Genomic DNA, 15,350 nt, shown 5'->3' on the forward strand with positions numbered 1-15,350 from the left:
GTATGACTCGTAGGCTGTATGACTCGTAGGCTGTATGATTCGACATGGGTGCCGAACTCGTGACGTGCACCCATCAGAGCTAGATTGTGTGATTCGTAAACGTTGGCCGCCCATTTCTTGAAGATTACATGGAATGATACGAGAAAAGGTTGCTTTAAAAAAAGCGGAAATCATTCAAGGATTTTCGAAAGATCGTTCAGTGGACTAAATAGGCCTACGTGTTGTAGAGTTTATCCCATTATCTGATCTCAGGGGCGATCACACCAAATGAAATATCCTACCCCAATTTTGTATCGTTATGCCAAGGTCGGCAAAGAAGAGAGGGTGTTAGCTAGACATGTCGCGGTTTCTTTGCAAGCTCTGCATGTCTGCACAACCACTCTTTAAAAAAAAAATGATCTTTTTTTTTTTATCGGAAAGAAATGAACTTTTTTTTTCAGAAAGCTGTCCCTAAAGCTGTAGCCCCCTAAAAAGTACTGTTTTATCGTCGTCGATGACGTTACTTGATTCACTCGTTTAGCCTAATCGTTTGCTCATAGTACGCTTGCAAACTTTTGGGTTTTTCAGGAAATAATTGTTGGTATTGCATGGCAATTTGCTACGTATTTTGGATAGGACTGCTATGAAATATCATTTAGCAGTATCATTACATAATTATAGAAGCTGTATACCTTTATGTTCATAGTGTTTGCCCGTCGACTTACACATACTTGCCAACTAGTAAGATTTTATCAGATTCAGTAAGATTTTTTACGTTAAAAATAGCAAAATCAGATTTTCTGTCAGAGAAATCAGATTTTTAAAAAATATTTAGATATACCTTTCATGTGTATTTTTTGAAGATTTGACCCAAAGTAAGATTTTTAACTTCAGTTTGCATATAAAATAAGATTTGTGCAATCCACGAGTAAGACATTTCATCTTGAAATGTTGGCAGGTATGCTTACATCGCTATCCAATATCGAGAAGGGAAACTATTCTCTGTTCTTAGGGAAATGTTTGCTTACCGCTGTGTGGCTATAGACAACAAAGACAGAATACTTTACATCCATTTGGGCATAGGATATAGCCTGACCAAACGTCTTGAAAATCGACAGCGCTGTTTGGCAGCTTTAGATACTATAGTATGACGCGCCTCCTTCCGGGTTGGACGACCTGAGTTAGCTCCACCACTAGTATTATACAATGTTTATATTTGGGAACAAAAATTAATCCCCGAGAGATTGGTTGAAAGAGCTTCTCGCGTGATTATGTGCATTTTCAACTTTCAGAAATGTTGGCCTGTTTGATACTCTATTTGAAAAACGATGTCACTTTTGATGACATTAACATTGTTATTTTCTCCCCCCCCCCCCCCGAAAAAAAAAGAAAAAAAGAAAAAAGAAGAATACTATTTGTGAAATGATGTCACAAGGCAATTGTGACATCGCAAAGCAATTAGGACATTGCGCGCTGACTTTCTCGTATTGTCACTTTGTGAAATCGCCCTGCCTTGTACTGTCGCTGTCGCTGTAGGATCCCTTCACAACAATAACATCGCATCCAACACACAACTTCTGGCCTCATTTTCCCCTTCTTCCGTTTAAATTTTTGATCCAAAATGTAGGCCTAATCAAATAAGGGCTACGCTGCCTAATTTCGAGATTCTGATGGGAACTGTGGGCCTCGGTGCCTCTAAAAGTACTAATTTTAGTCACCAGAAACTTTCATACAGCTTTCCCAACATTTTCCCCTAATCCAGGGGCGTCGCAGGATTAACGTTGCGGATCTAAAGCTGCGCGTTGCGTACTCTTTTTAATCGTGTAGGTCGGTCTGCATGGTACGTACGGTGTTGTGTACACACGTATACACACAGGCGCTAGCTAGGCGACGGCGCCTTTTATATGGGGTCCTTTGTCAAAGTGTACACGTACGTGTTTAGTACTGCACCCAAAGAGATTGAATCTCTTTGACTGCACCATAGATCCGGCCGTGTCAGGGTCTTTGACTGCACCACTTGGTGATATCAAGTTCGGTGTTATCGCCGGTGCTATAGTGCTAGCTGAGATAGCACTAGCACTAGCACCGAACTTGAAATCACTGCTGTATGATGGATGGCGGCGGCGCTCCGGCGAGTCGAGTAAATGGCTGTGCTTGACATGTATACGTAGCCGGGCTTAGAGTCGTGCAGCTAGGCGCAGGCATAGAAATGCCGTAAGTGAAGGTTCAAATACATGTACCAAGAAAGCTAGATTCTAATCAAAGATCCTTTGTTCTAATGTAGTTAGTAGACCACACTCTACGGTAACTTGTTACTGACTTTATAGTGTAGACACTTGACACCAACGCTTCGCGTTGGGGCTGGTCGCAGTTAGATACAGCCATGTAATTATGTAACGTTTATAGGCCTACGTTTTCTTTTACTAGTAGAAGATTCCCCTTTAATTGTTAGCTGACAAAAAGTGTAGGGCCTAACGTTAGATATGCTCTAGTCTAGACCCTGTGTTATTTTTTTTTTTCCTGGTGGCGTGAGAAAAGGACTGCTGGGCGGTTGAGAGTGAGATGGGTACGTTGGGGAATGAGACTCGTGCCAGACGCGCAAGACTTGGGGAGTTGGAAGGTCTGCAGTAGATCGCCATTGAAACATCAGTCTTATGGCCTACAGGCTACACATTCAAAGTCAGTAATTGTGCAAACTGCAGTCTTGTTGTGAATATTGCCATTGGTTGTCTCAAAATCAGTTTCATTGTATTCAGGGAAATAAAACAGCTCTTGGTACTGTAGTAATAGTGTCTGTACATTAGTTGATGACAGTGACAAAACTGCCTAATTTTACATCTTCTGTAGATCTCAACTCACTTCCACAGTTAGTGGTTTACTGGTTCCAGATGATCTCCATTGCTGTTAACTATTATGTGTTGTCAGAAAAGGATTTGCTGGGTATTGATATGATGAAATACCATAAGGAACAAACTTTTTATTTTGTGGTTAAGACAAAGGCACATGGCCAAGAGATATTTGTGTCTAGCCTATGGGTTTATGGCTAGACTAGGCAATGTGACACCTGATGCAGTGTACAATTAAAGTTGCAAGATGCCAGGAAATTGATTGGTTTTTTTGAGGTTGTAATGATGTAATAGTCTTTTTTTTTTCTTTTTTTTTTCATGTGAGAAGTGTGTATGTTGATCTGAGCAGTGGGGCTCATTTATTTATTTGTTTAGTTTAGTTTTTAGTTTTTGTTTTTTTACTAATCCAGTCCATATTTCAAGTTGACTTTGCAAGCCGAACAGAATGCTTGGAGATTCATTAATATCAGACATAAACTTCATAAGTCATGGAAGTTGAAAATTTCACGTTTTCACAGAACAGTAGACTATAGTTTCAAGCACATAGTCTACATACAGATGAGGTGGCAATGTTATCACATCACTCCTATATTGTAATAATACTTGTATCAAGATTGGATGAGTGTTGTTGGTCAATAATGTAGCAGCTGCAACCCCTCCAATCTTAGCAATTAACTTTCCCACATTATTTCAACTCTACAATAATATGATGTAAATTATTTTTCATGTTATTGATATTGATTTTGTTTATCTTATGAAGGGGAATCAAGTGATGATTTGTGTGCAGGCATACAAGAGACTTGAGGTTTTTATTTTGGAAGATATAAAAGATCCTTTAATAATCCAATTTTATGTGTATTTTTTTCCAACTTACAAATTTATGTGATTTTTTTTTTTAAATTGATATGACTTGAAAATAAAGTGGCATTGCATTTTGAATGCGTAGACATATGTATGATGTATGATGGCTGTCTTGATGCTTTTTGATCATTGAAAAAGAAAGTAAAGAACAAGGGAAGCTTGACGCAAGAATGGTTGATACTCCTGTGATATAGGTTATAGGTATGTCTTGGTTTAATATTCACTTGTACAAAACAGTTTCATGAAATCTATAGAATGAGCACTATCCCTTCTTTATGTGACCAGATGACTCGGTAATTAGTATACTTTAACAGTCATCACAAATGTGTGATGTGAACTAATAAAGGGATCGTATAGTTTTGGTTGAGACCTAATTTCAGGTTTCTAACATTTTTGGTGAGATAATGAGAAACCTCTAATGAAATATGAAAGGGCATGTAATTCTATGCAGAATTCAACATTAACTTTGATGAAAATTTGTTCTAAAATGGCTGAGATATCGAAAAAGAACAATTCTAATAAAGTGTAGGACCCACACTTTATTACGATCGCTTCGTTTTACTTTGTTTTTGGATGTTTCAGTCATCCCAAACCCGATTTTCATCAAATAAACTTTGAATTCCTCTTAAAATGGTATGCTCTGTACTATATCATAAGTGTTTTCTTGGCATCTCGCAAAAAGTTAAAAGCCCAATCCTCATCTCCACCAATACTGTACCATCCCTTTAACCCTATTCTAACAAGCTATTTGAGACCAAGTTTTTACTGAGGGGGGGGGGTCAATTTGACCCCCCCCCCCCCCTTCAGATCTCGGCCGCCGATTGCGTGATCGCCGCGAAATTTTGCCTGAAGATAGAGCTGGATGTCAACTACAAGATTGCATCGTCATACAATAGAAAAATATTGCCTTTCTATTTTTAATAAATTGATTATGCAAATTTGTGCATGAAATCATATTTTCACCTATAACTCCATTAAAAAGACTGGAGGATTGCTAAATTTTTGTGTCAGAATTCCTAAAGACACATCAAACAATTTTTGTGTAAATAAATAGCTCAATTGAAATTAATTTCTTTTGTTTTTTATTGTTTTGTTAATTTCTTATGTATTTTATTGTTTTTTCAACCTTTTGTTTTCCATTGTTTTTTTGCCAAAACTTTTGCAGGCACTTTTTCAGGCTTATCTACACTAGAATTGATTAATTTCAATGGTTAAAAGTTGAAATAATCAGATAATTTATATCAATTTAACCAAAAAACACAATTTGCATTGGATTTGCACACGATATCATGAATTTGAGCTGTTTTTTGGTTGACATGCATATGCAAAACATTACGTAACTTCAAAACGGTGTACCCGGACGTCGCAAGTTTGGTCTCAAAATATGCGGGAGACTTCAATGAAAAATGTCTTGAAACGACGCGGCAAAAGCTTTGCGTTTTGCGAAATCGTGGCGCGAAACATCGAGGGGGGGGTCAATTTGACCCCCCCTCCCCCCAGTTAGAATAGGGTTAAATGATACATAGATGAATGAAGTCAAGGTGAAGTTGATTTATTAAAAAATTAATTTTGCTGATGCATGCAGGTGGAAACCGATGCCAAACTCAGTGCCTGAATGGCGGCCATTGTCGGGGAGGTACTTGCAGCTGTCCAAGTGGATTCGCAGGAGAATCCTGCCAATTCCGTGAGTTGTGTTAACGCTTTTGTCATCTGTTTCCTCTTCCATTTTTTTTTTTTTTTCATGGGGGGGGGGGAATATTACCAACAAAAAAAAAAAATTCATCATTGCATCATCTTTAATTATGATGGCTATTTGTAACATTTTTATGGGCAAAGCTCCCACTAGAAAATCGTTCCCTGACCACAGGTATTTACTCTTGGAGTTAATTCTCAGTTGTATACTTCTTTGTTAATTTTTTGAGGAAAAGGAAGTTGAACTGCACAAGTGAGATTTCATTAACATCATACATTTGTCCCTTTTTGTTATAAGGAGTGAGTGTGTGTGAGTTTGTGTGTGTTATATCTGGGCCCCATTTCATAAAAGTTGATATAGCAACTGTTGCTGGAATGGCAATTGTCATGTTAATGACAAGAATCCAGCTTCCTGATTGGCTGTTGCTATGGGAATTTGCCACTTCTACAAGAGTTACTATCCTAACATCTTTTGTGAAATGAGGCCCTGTTGTGCAAATGGACTGAAGTAGTGTCCAAAGATGCATTATCAGAACACTATTAGAAGATTCAAACACAAGTGATTTTGTGGCCCAAACATACAATTGTAATGCTTCATACAGCACACTCCTAGCTAGATTGACAAAATCACATGATCATCATTTGGAGGTTGCTTGCAAATAACACCTGATACCGGAGGTTTCATTCCTTTCTTATTTCCTGTTTTGCGGTGCTTTACTTAACTCTGCGTCATGTTCTCATACTTGCTTAGTAAGCTCATATTCTGAATGGCTTCTATGTCGGTCTGCAGATTAAAAAAATCCATTTGCGCCTATTGGGTTGTCCTATATAAAGTTTTGGCATGTAGACATTTTTGTTATGAGTTTGTTTCCGTCTTTTACAACTCACTGGATTGTTAACCACGTACGAAATGCCAGTCACCTGTGAAGCCTGTGTTTAATGAGTGCTGTAATACAAAATTGAGTAAACATGTCAAGTAAAAATAGTCACTATGAGGGGCTGTCTGTACCTTCTACTTTTGTAGCATGTACTTTTTGCTGTCATAACAATGCATCACCAGTCCAAAGTTGGAGACAAGGTTAAAGATATATAGTCATTCAACTGACAAAATAACTCATTGTGAATGTTTCTCTCCCCCCCCCCCCCTCCAGACATTGCACACAACCAATTGCCTTGTCAAAATATTTATTCGGAAAATGTCTAGTGACGGAATCAGGAAAGTATGTAATTTAAAGCATACTTGCTTGCACTGATGATAGAGTGCAAATCTGTAATCTCAATGTGCTATATGTGCTTTGAACCACTACAGTTTTTATTTTCATACCCCCTTTACTAAAGAGTGCAAGTATGTACATATACCAGTACCGGTATGTGTCTGTGTGTTTCTTTTCAACTCATTGCCTTGTCTGACTGAGGATTGTCTACACACAGGGGAAAGTGACTGATTGCAGGAAGAAATTAAGATTGATAAGGGGTAATATCACTTGTCTATTACCGGCCATTGTTTTTGTTTTGTCTCAGCTGTGTGCAATCCTCCATGCCAGAACGGCGGTCAATGCAGCGGAGGAAACAGGTGTTCCTGTCCTCATGGTTTCGGTGGAAGCCAATGCCAGACAGGTGAGTGACATTAACCCTTTGACTTCCACAAGCCACGAGATGTCTGCACTCAAATACATAATTATGTACTCTATATCAGTAAAGGGGCCACATTATGTACATGTGTTACTAAGGGGGTGGGGGGGGGGGGAATTAAAGTTGGAACATAATGTAGTTCTGGTTTGCCTGCAGAATTGTCGAATTTTGCTCCAAAGTGTGCATGTAGGCCTAAGAAATAATGTGGAATAACGCTGTAATAACAGGATATTCATTGGGTATTGATGAAAATGTGAAATATTACCCAGAATGGGGTCAGGCTAACTCAGACTCGGGGACAACTAGGCCTCGCTTTGACGGCAGGGCTGAGTTGTCCATCTGGATTGTGCAGTGTTGTACTGTGGGAGAGTTTCGCGTCCTTGCTGGTCACAAATTATGGGCTGAGTTGATGTAACGCACGCATCAAAGAGCCTTTTAGCGCGTATACGACTGCCACTCGTGCTGCAGCATGATGCAGCACACATAATCAATGAAACATTACAAGAAATAGCTAGACAAGCAGTTGTGTGAATAGATACATCAAAGAATGACATCTACAGTCTGAGCTGAGTCTGGATCGAATAAGAAGATAGTGTAGTCAATTGTTACTCTTAACAATTACCAATAGGTCCCATTGGTATGCTGTGGAGCAACATAGCTCCATGTTCTGACTCTATAATGTGACACTTCTGAAGGACATTGTAACCAATCAGTTTTTAGTCAGTCTTTTTAAGAATGCATCCCAGCCCCTTTCTGTATATTAAGTTCATTGGAGGCTCCCAAAATGCTATCAGTCATGTTCACATGAGAGATGATTGTATAAACTTATATTGTTATAATGAAAGGCATTTTTAGGTGATCCGAGTATCCTCTCGGATCACCTTCTGTTTTTGTACGGATTCTTTCTTCTTCTTCTTCTTCTTTTTCTTCTTATTTCTCCCCAAAAGTTGTGCATCGATTAGCTCAGAAAGTCCTCTTCCTATCAATTTCAAACTTATACCATATATGTATCGTCTCCCAAAGACGGCAATCGAACTAAAATCAAAGTGATCAGTCGACCGTGACGTCACTATGACGTCATTATATGAAAACACATTCTCAATCATATCTCATTAATGGAATAGAATTTTTCAATGAAATTTACGTCACATATATTTCAAGTCAAGCGCATTCTACTCATATTCTCAAAATTCATCTATACCTTAAAACGTGCGCGTACGCGCGCGTTGAAATATTTGTATGCTCAAATCGAGCTCAAATTTTTTTTGCACACGTTTCAGACCATTTAGAGCATTTTTTGAAAAATTGAAAAAAATTTACGGACGCGTACGCGCGCGTGCATATACGCACGCACAGCTCATATGCAATAGAAATTTCCCGTTTTTTCACACTTATCGCCTGCCTGAAATGTCAGGGAATACGTCTACCAAGTTTCAAGTCAATCCGACTCAATATGACGTCATACGGGCCCGTCAAAGTTGAAATTCCGCGCGCGCGTCAATGGCGATATACAGTGCAACAATGCCAAAAAACCGCCAATTTTAAATCCGATTTTACTCGTCAGGATGAACGGTGACGTCCCATTTTCTTTACATATTCTGAAAGCTGATGAGTTGTACATGTCATTTCATGGGTTGACGATGCTGGATAATTGATCAAAAGATATCAAATTTCTTAATAAAATAAAAAGAGTAAATTTTCAAAATGACGTCATCAAATTACAAGTTCACTCGAACGTATCTCACTTACTCTTTGCCCATTTTGACCCAGATTTCAGTATGTTGTAGCTTACTAAATGCTCTTTCATTAATATAATAACAGCATTTTGATTGGATGACGGCATCACCTCGTAAAAATGGATTCAAAGTAATCTTGTCAAATTTGACCAGTTTACGTGTTATCTCTATGGGAGTGCATTTTTTATGGAAATGAAAATTGACATGACTATCTTTATCGAGCACTAGCTCACTTATGCTTCGGTGAATTTCTCCCAAATTTTAATATGTTGTAGCTGAGACTTTGGGCTATCGTCAGTGTGCCCTTCATTTTTTCATACGACGTCGGCATCACGTCAAAAAATTTGGTTAAAATTAAAGCTTACCTTCGATGTATTGAGATATTACTTCCTTTCTGCAACTTTCTTTGCAGTAACTCAAGAAAGACAGCCCCTATCACCCCCATATTTTGCACATGTTTAGTTCATGTTACGTACATTATTTCATAAAATAACAACTACTTGATCGGACACCATCTTGGGTATGTAAATTAGGGTCAAAGGTCATAAATATTTCATCCTGTATCTTGGTGAATACTTGCCCTATCTTTCCCATATTTTGCACACGTAAAGACCATGTTACAAGGATCATTTCACAAAATAACCACTTTTTGCTCAGATGCCATCTTGTCTGTGCAAAGTCGGGTCAAAGGTCATATGTACCTTTTTTCTGTATCTTCGTTATGACGTGTTATCTCTATGGAAGGGAATTTTTCTAGATGTAAAAGTTGACATGATTGTCTTTATCGAGCACTAGCTCACTTACCCTTCGGTGAATTTCTCCCAGATTTTAATATGTTGTAGCTGAGACTTTGCGCTATCAGAAATGTGCATTTGTTTTTTCATACGATGTCTGGATCATGCCAAAAAACTTGGTTGAAATTAAAGCTTATCCTCGATGTATTGAGATATTTCTTTCTTTCTGCAACTTTCTTTGTAATAACTCAAGAAAAACAGCCTCTATCACCCCCATATTTTGCACATGTTTAGTTCATGTCACGTACATCATGTCATAAAATAACCACTACTTGATCATATGGGTATGTAAATTAGGGTCAAAGGTCATAAGTGTTTCATCCTGTATCTTGGTGAATACTTGTTCTATCTTTCCCATATTTTGCACACGCAAAGACCATGTTACAAGAATCATTTCACAAAATAACCACTTTTTGCTCAGATGCCATCTTTGGTGTGCAAAATGGGGTCAAAGGTCAAATATACTTCATTCTGTATCTTCGTTAGTGCATACGGAATTCGGTACCAAAGATGGCAGGTCTGACTCCCTTTTCTAAATGAGACTCCAAACATCACATGGCCAATGTCCCCTCAACACAGATGAAACCTGTATGGTCATGCCTATTGGGATCAGGACTCAAATCATTGATTTCCCAATAGATCGGATCACCTAATTTGTCAGTGTTGACAAATTCCGAGTCTAGTTTTTTTTTGGTCTTGTAATATTTTTTTTTAAAACTCCAGACGTTGCAACTGATTATGTTGATTATCTAATTATATTTACGTCGATGTAGGGCAATTTGTCATTCAGTTGCAATGAAAACATCTCGATGGAAGAATTTCATGAATTTGAATATCAAACTCCAGACTTTGTTACAATCACTACCTTGCCGTTGGGATAAAAGGCAATAGCTATTCTGAAGTTACTCATTGATTGTTGCAAAACACACCAAAACAATAACTGTGTGTTGTCCAGGCACTGCCAGGAATGCAGCGGCATGGAGTGGAGTCATGGAAAGCAGCCAACGGCCTCTTTTTATTCAATAACTGCGATTTCGCGAGTTTTCCCCAAGGTCATATGTGTGGTAATCATTTCCTGTGTGTTCCCCCGTTTGCCATATGTGTCATCAATACAGCCATTATAGCTTTCCCATCTGCTGAAACAGGGAAAGCTGACATGTAACTGCCAAACTGTTTTCAATAGATTTGGTAGAGGATAACCTTACCCTTATGCCCCTCTGTTTGAAATTATTACAGTCGTATTATTATTTTCTTCTTTTGTGTGTGTGTGTGTATGTGCTGGCTATTGAAAGGGGCACGTGTCCTTTAGAGCCTGTTCAATAGTTAGGGAAACCACCCAAACTCCTCTTATCTTTTCCTCCTCTCCTTCCTCCCCATCCCCACCCCATCAGTTTATTTGCATACTTACTCATGTCTCTGTTTTTGCATATGAAGACAAATATTTGAAGATCATATATATATATATTTTTTTTTTTCAGTGCAATGTATTGCTCAGTGATAATTCAGATTCCTCTGAATAATTTCATTTTGATAAGAATGAAAAGGGAATTGTTTTCAACAAATCTGCCCAGTCCATGGAAGAAAAAGGTTCTGTTCATGACATGTGCCATACATGTCTAGGGGATTAGTAGAAAAAGAAAGTAGTACCTTCTGTGACTAAAAATGCAATGGATAATGTCTCTGAAGTAGGGTATGACTAACTTTACTTCTTGAAAAGAAATCTGATACTTTTTTCTTTGTTGCTGAGGTCCTCCAATGCATAGCTAGCTACTCACAAAATTGTCACACAGTTCTTGATTTGTGAAGTTTTGCGCTCATACAAAGTAAGTCATTTGTAAAGTGTCTGCTTGCACAATATGTTTTATGATTTATGAAGTGTTTATATTGCTGTAACCACGGAAAATGATTTCTTGGAGCAGAGGAATATCGTACTCACTGTTGGATTTCCTCCCACCAGATTACAGGACAGGTCCCTGCTACTTACAGGCCCAGAACGGCTTCTGCTCGGCCGTCATTGAAGGCATCCAATGTACCAAGGCCCTCTGTTGTTCAACCATTGGTCAAGGATGGGGTGACACTTGTGAGACTTGTGACACTTTCACTAATCCTTGCGACCTTGGCTACATACTGGATGGAAGGACTGGACAGTGCAAAGGTACAGCTCGATTATTATTGCGCTTCCCACTTTCAAAAAAATTTATCATGCTTCTCATGAAATAGATCTAATATCTTGATTGGTGTGGAGTTTTCATTGAAATATTTCATATTTTCTGTAGTAGTAGAATATTCCTCTTTTGAATATTTCAGCACAAGACCAACAAAATGTTTTGGAACATGCAGTTAGGTTTGAGATGGACCTGTTTGGTGATTGATAATGTCAGATGTGGGTATACATTTTTTTTTTTTTTTTTAATGTAAGGAATGCCTGATAAGAATCATGGCAAATGATGTAGTTTCCATGTAAATGAGCATAGATGTTTGCTTTCTTTGACATAATTTCATTTAAAGGGACATTCCAGACGATTTTCATAATTTCACATCATGTAGTACATAAATCGACAACTCCACTATAGATTTGTAGAATTTAGTGTGGTTCTTGAGCAGAGAAACAATACTTTGAAAAACCTTAAACAAATTACACTGAACAAGGATGATGACATAGGAGGTTCACATATTTCAGAAATGCAGCTTTGTAATTCATTATAATACCGCTTGCTTGCGAGTTCACCTGTGTATAATCTATGCATGCCTTCTTCTTTTGTTCTGCTTCCTTGAGCCCTAACTCGTGCATTCTTATGGTGACTCTGCCATGTCATCATCCTTGTTCATTGCAATTTGTTCTAATTTTTGAAAATATTCTTATTCTTCATCCCAATTATCACAAATTTTAAAACTCTGTCCTCAGTATAACTAATTTATAGTTGTTCAGATGAAAAATTTGAAAATCATCCGGAGGTCTCCTTTAACTAAACTTGAATGGATTTTTGAATGACATGTTTTTGATGGGATACAGTGAGCATAAAGTTATCAAGAAATGGTTGTAGTTATTTAGGTTTGTCTATGCTGTTAAAGGGGCCCTGAAATCCAAATGCATGTTGATTTGTGTTGATTTATGATACCCTCAACATCACTTTTGCGGTGAAACGAATATCTAGAAACATTCCATATATTCTTAATGATTTTTTCTTCTATTTTTCTTCAGATTACTTGGCAACGCTCACAAAAAATCCTTCCAAACTAATATTCTTGAGATGACCTCATCTGTCAATCATTGCTAAAGTACTGAAATGTTTAACAAAAGACATTGGAATGCACTTTCCTCTCGACTCAGCATAACTTGCATGTTTCTGTGACATTAATGTGACCAACAAAAGACATGGCAAGGGAACATGCAAGTTATGCTGAGTCGAGGGGAAGGTGCATTCCAATACCTTTTGTTAAACATTTCAGTGCTTCAGCAATGATTGACAGATGAGGTCATCTCAAGAATATTGGTTTGCTTTGGAACGATTTTTTGTGGGTGTTCCCAAGTAATATGAAGAAAAATAGAAGAAAAAATTGTTAAGAATATATGGAATGTTTCTAGATATTCGTTTCACCGCAAGAGTGATGTTGAGGGTTTCATAAATCAACACAAATCAACATGCATTTGGATTTCAGGGCCCCCTTTAAAGATAATAAAAAGTTTTGGTACCTCAAAAGTTTCCCTGAATTTACGTGTTTCAGGTTAAAGTACCTTTCAAATAACTAACACTGTGAGACTTACTCGCCCCAAAGTGCTCTCATTTCTTAGTAATCATGCAATTAACTGCGACCAGCAGCCCCATACGCATAGCGTAATGGGGCTTCGCATTGTAGCATTCAGGATCATGACAGATTTAGTATCGCGGGTAAATATCAACTTAAAATCCAAAAATTCTTCAAATTGAAGACTTACCAATTAAGTTGAAGTCTTGAAAACAGGCTTCGGATAACGTTTGGTTCTGCCAATAGTCCCTTTCTGTTCGAATTGATGACTGAATGTGACTCTGTCGAGAGGACCTTGGGAGAGCTACATACACTGATTACTACGGCCAGCGCATACGCACACATCACATGCGAACAAATTTCAAATCCACGAACGGATAAGATGTTTGTGTGCGCATGTGCTGGCCGTCAATTCAATGTAGCTCTCCCAAGGTCCTCTCGACCGAGTCACATTCAGTCATCAATCCGAACAGAAAGGGACTATTGGCAGAACCAAACGTTGCCCGAAGCCTGTTTTCAAGACTTCAACTTAATTGGTAAGTCATCAAATTGAAGAATTTTTGGGTTTTAAGTTGATATTTACCCGCGATACTAAATCTGTCATGATCCTGTAAGCTACAATGCGAAGCCCCATTTAGCTATGCGTATGGGGCTGCTGGTCGCAGTTAGCTACTCAGTATGCGTATGGGGCTGCACGCTGCTGGTCGCAGTTATCATGCAATAATGGTTTCGTACAATACGTGTACTACCTCGCCGCCGCCGTACGGCGGCGGCGGCTCTGGTACGAATCCATTATTGCATGATTACTAAGACATGAGAGCACTTTGGGGCGAGTAAGTCTCACAGTGTTAGTTATATGAAAGGTACTTTAACCTGAAACACAAACTAAGACAAGGAAATTCAGGGAAACTTTTGAGGTAATACCAAAACTTTATATTATCTTTAAGGTAATTGGTAGTAGACATTTTCTTTTTTGTATTCCCTTGATTTGCCAAGCTGCAATGCCCTTGGAAACTGGGACACACACTATGTAACTTGATCAACACATTGTCTTCACACAAAGGGCTTAACAGCTGACTGAAATGTCAACAAGCCTGAAATCACTTTGCATTTTTGTGTATTTGCTGTTACTCATCAACTACTTTACTTGCCATGTCACCTGTGCGAAGTCCAGTCAACCCTTTTGACCTACGCACAGTTATTGTTGTTTCATGATTTCGTTCCTTTGGTATCAATCCATTTTCCTGCCACTCCAGTCATCATTTATTCTGCCTGTGTCAAAAGATTCTTTGGTTAGAATGCTACTTGGTGATTTTCTCTCATGTTTCGTCCCAAGAGCTGTAAAGTTTCTTTCCATGAAGGCTTGCTCATGTGTCTCTCTCATGTGCTTACTTTGTGATACCACACGGTGTTAATATAGTGTGATTATGGTAGTTCTGTGCTTGTCCTTCTCCTTTGAGAATATTGTCGTAATTGTACATTTATGACACTTGAAGCAAGTTTTAAATGCCCCAGCACAAAGTGGTGCTGGAAGCATTATGTTTTTGGGTTGTCCGTCTGTCTGTCTGTCTGTCTGTAATAAATGTTGTGCACAACATAGGAACTGTTTTAGATGTACGTATGAGGTGACGAGACTGTGCCTACATTGTATAAACTTAAAGGGCTCACGCACTCAAGGTCAAAGGTCAAGATCAAATGTTAAAATTTTGCTGTTTCCCCCATTATCTCTGCAATGCTTGAATGTATTTTCATGAAACTGAGTGTGATAGATGTATTACCAAATTAAGATTCTCTAGGGAAAGTTTTTGGGTCATGAGGTCAGAGATCAAGTTAGAATGCTAAGATTTCAATTTTTTCCTCCATATCTTGGAAATGGTTCAAGTTGTCTTCATGAAATTCAGTACTTAATACTATTGCCTGACACTGATCCTCATTGGAAATTTTGGGTCAGAGGGCAAATGTCAAGGTTAAAATGGCATGGTAAAATTACATCGTTTGATATGCTGAATTCACACTTTTTCTCCATACCTGGGAAGTGATTGCATGTATACACTTTGCAGTGT

General features: G+C 38.3%; 1 protein-coding gene across 1 annotated transcript in view; it reads left to right on the forward strand.

Annotated features, from left to right (window-relative positions):
* LOC140231274 (fibrillin-3-like) overlaps positions 1 to 15,350 on the forward strand; it is a 135,465-nt gene that overhangs the window by 36,262 nt on the left and 83,853 nt on the right. The window contains exons 5-7 of the mRNA XM_072311421.1: positions 5,272 to 5,370; positions 6,900 to 6,995; positions 11,498 to 11,695. Coding sequence (XP_072167522.1) covers positions 5,272 to 5,370; positions 6,900 to 6,995; positions 11,498 to 11,695 — 393 coding nt within the window. The remainder of the gene's footprint in view (positions 1 to 5,271; positions 5,371 to 6,899; positions 6,996 to 11,497; positions 11,696 to 15,350) is intronic.

The sequence above is a fragment of the Diadema setosum genome, chromosome 7 (assembly GCF_964275005.1).
Source record: "Diadema setosum chromosome 7, eeDiaSeto1, whole genome shotgun sequence".
Taxonomy (NCBI): Eukaryota; Metazoa; Echinodermata; class Echinoidea; order Diadematoida; family Diadematidae; genus Diadema; species Diadema setosum.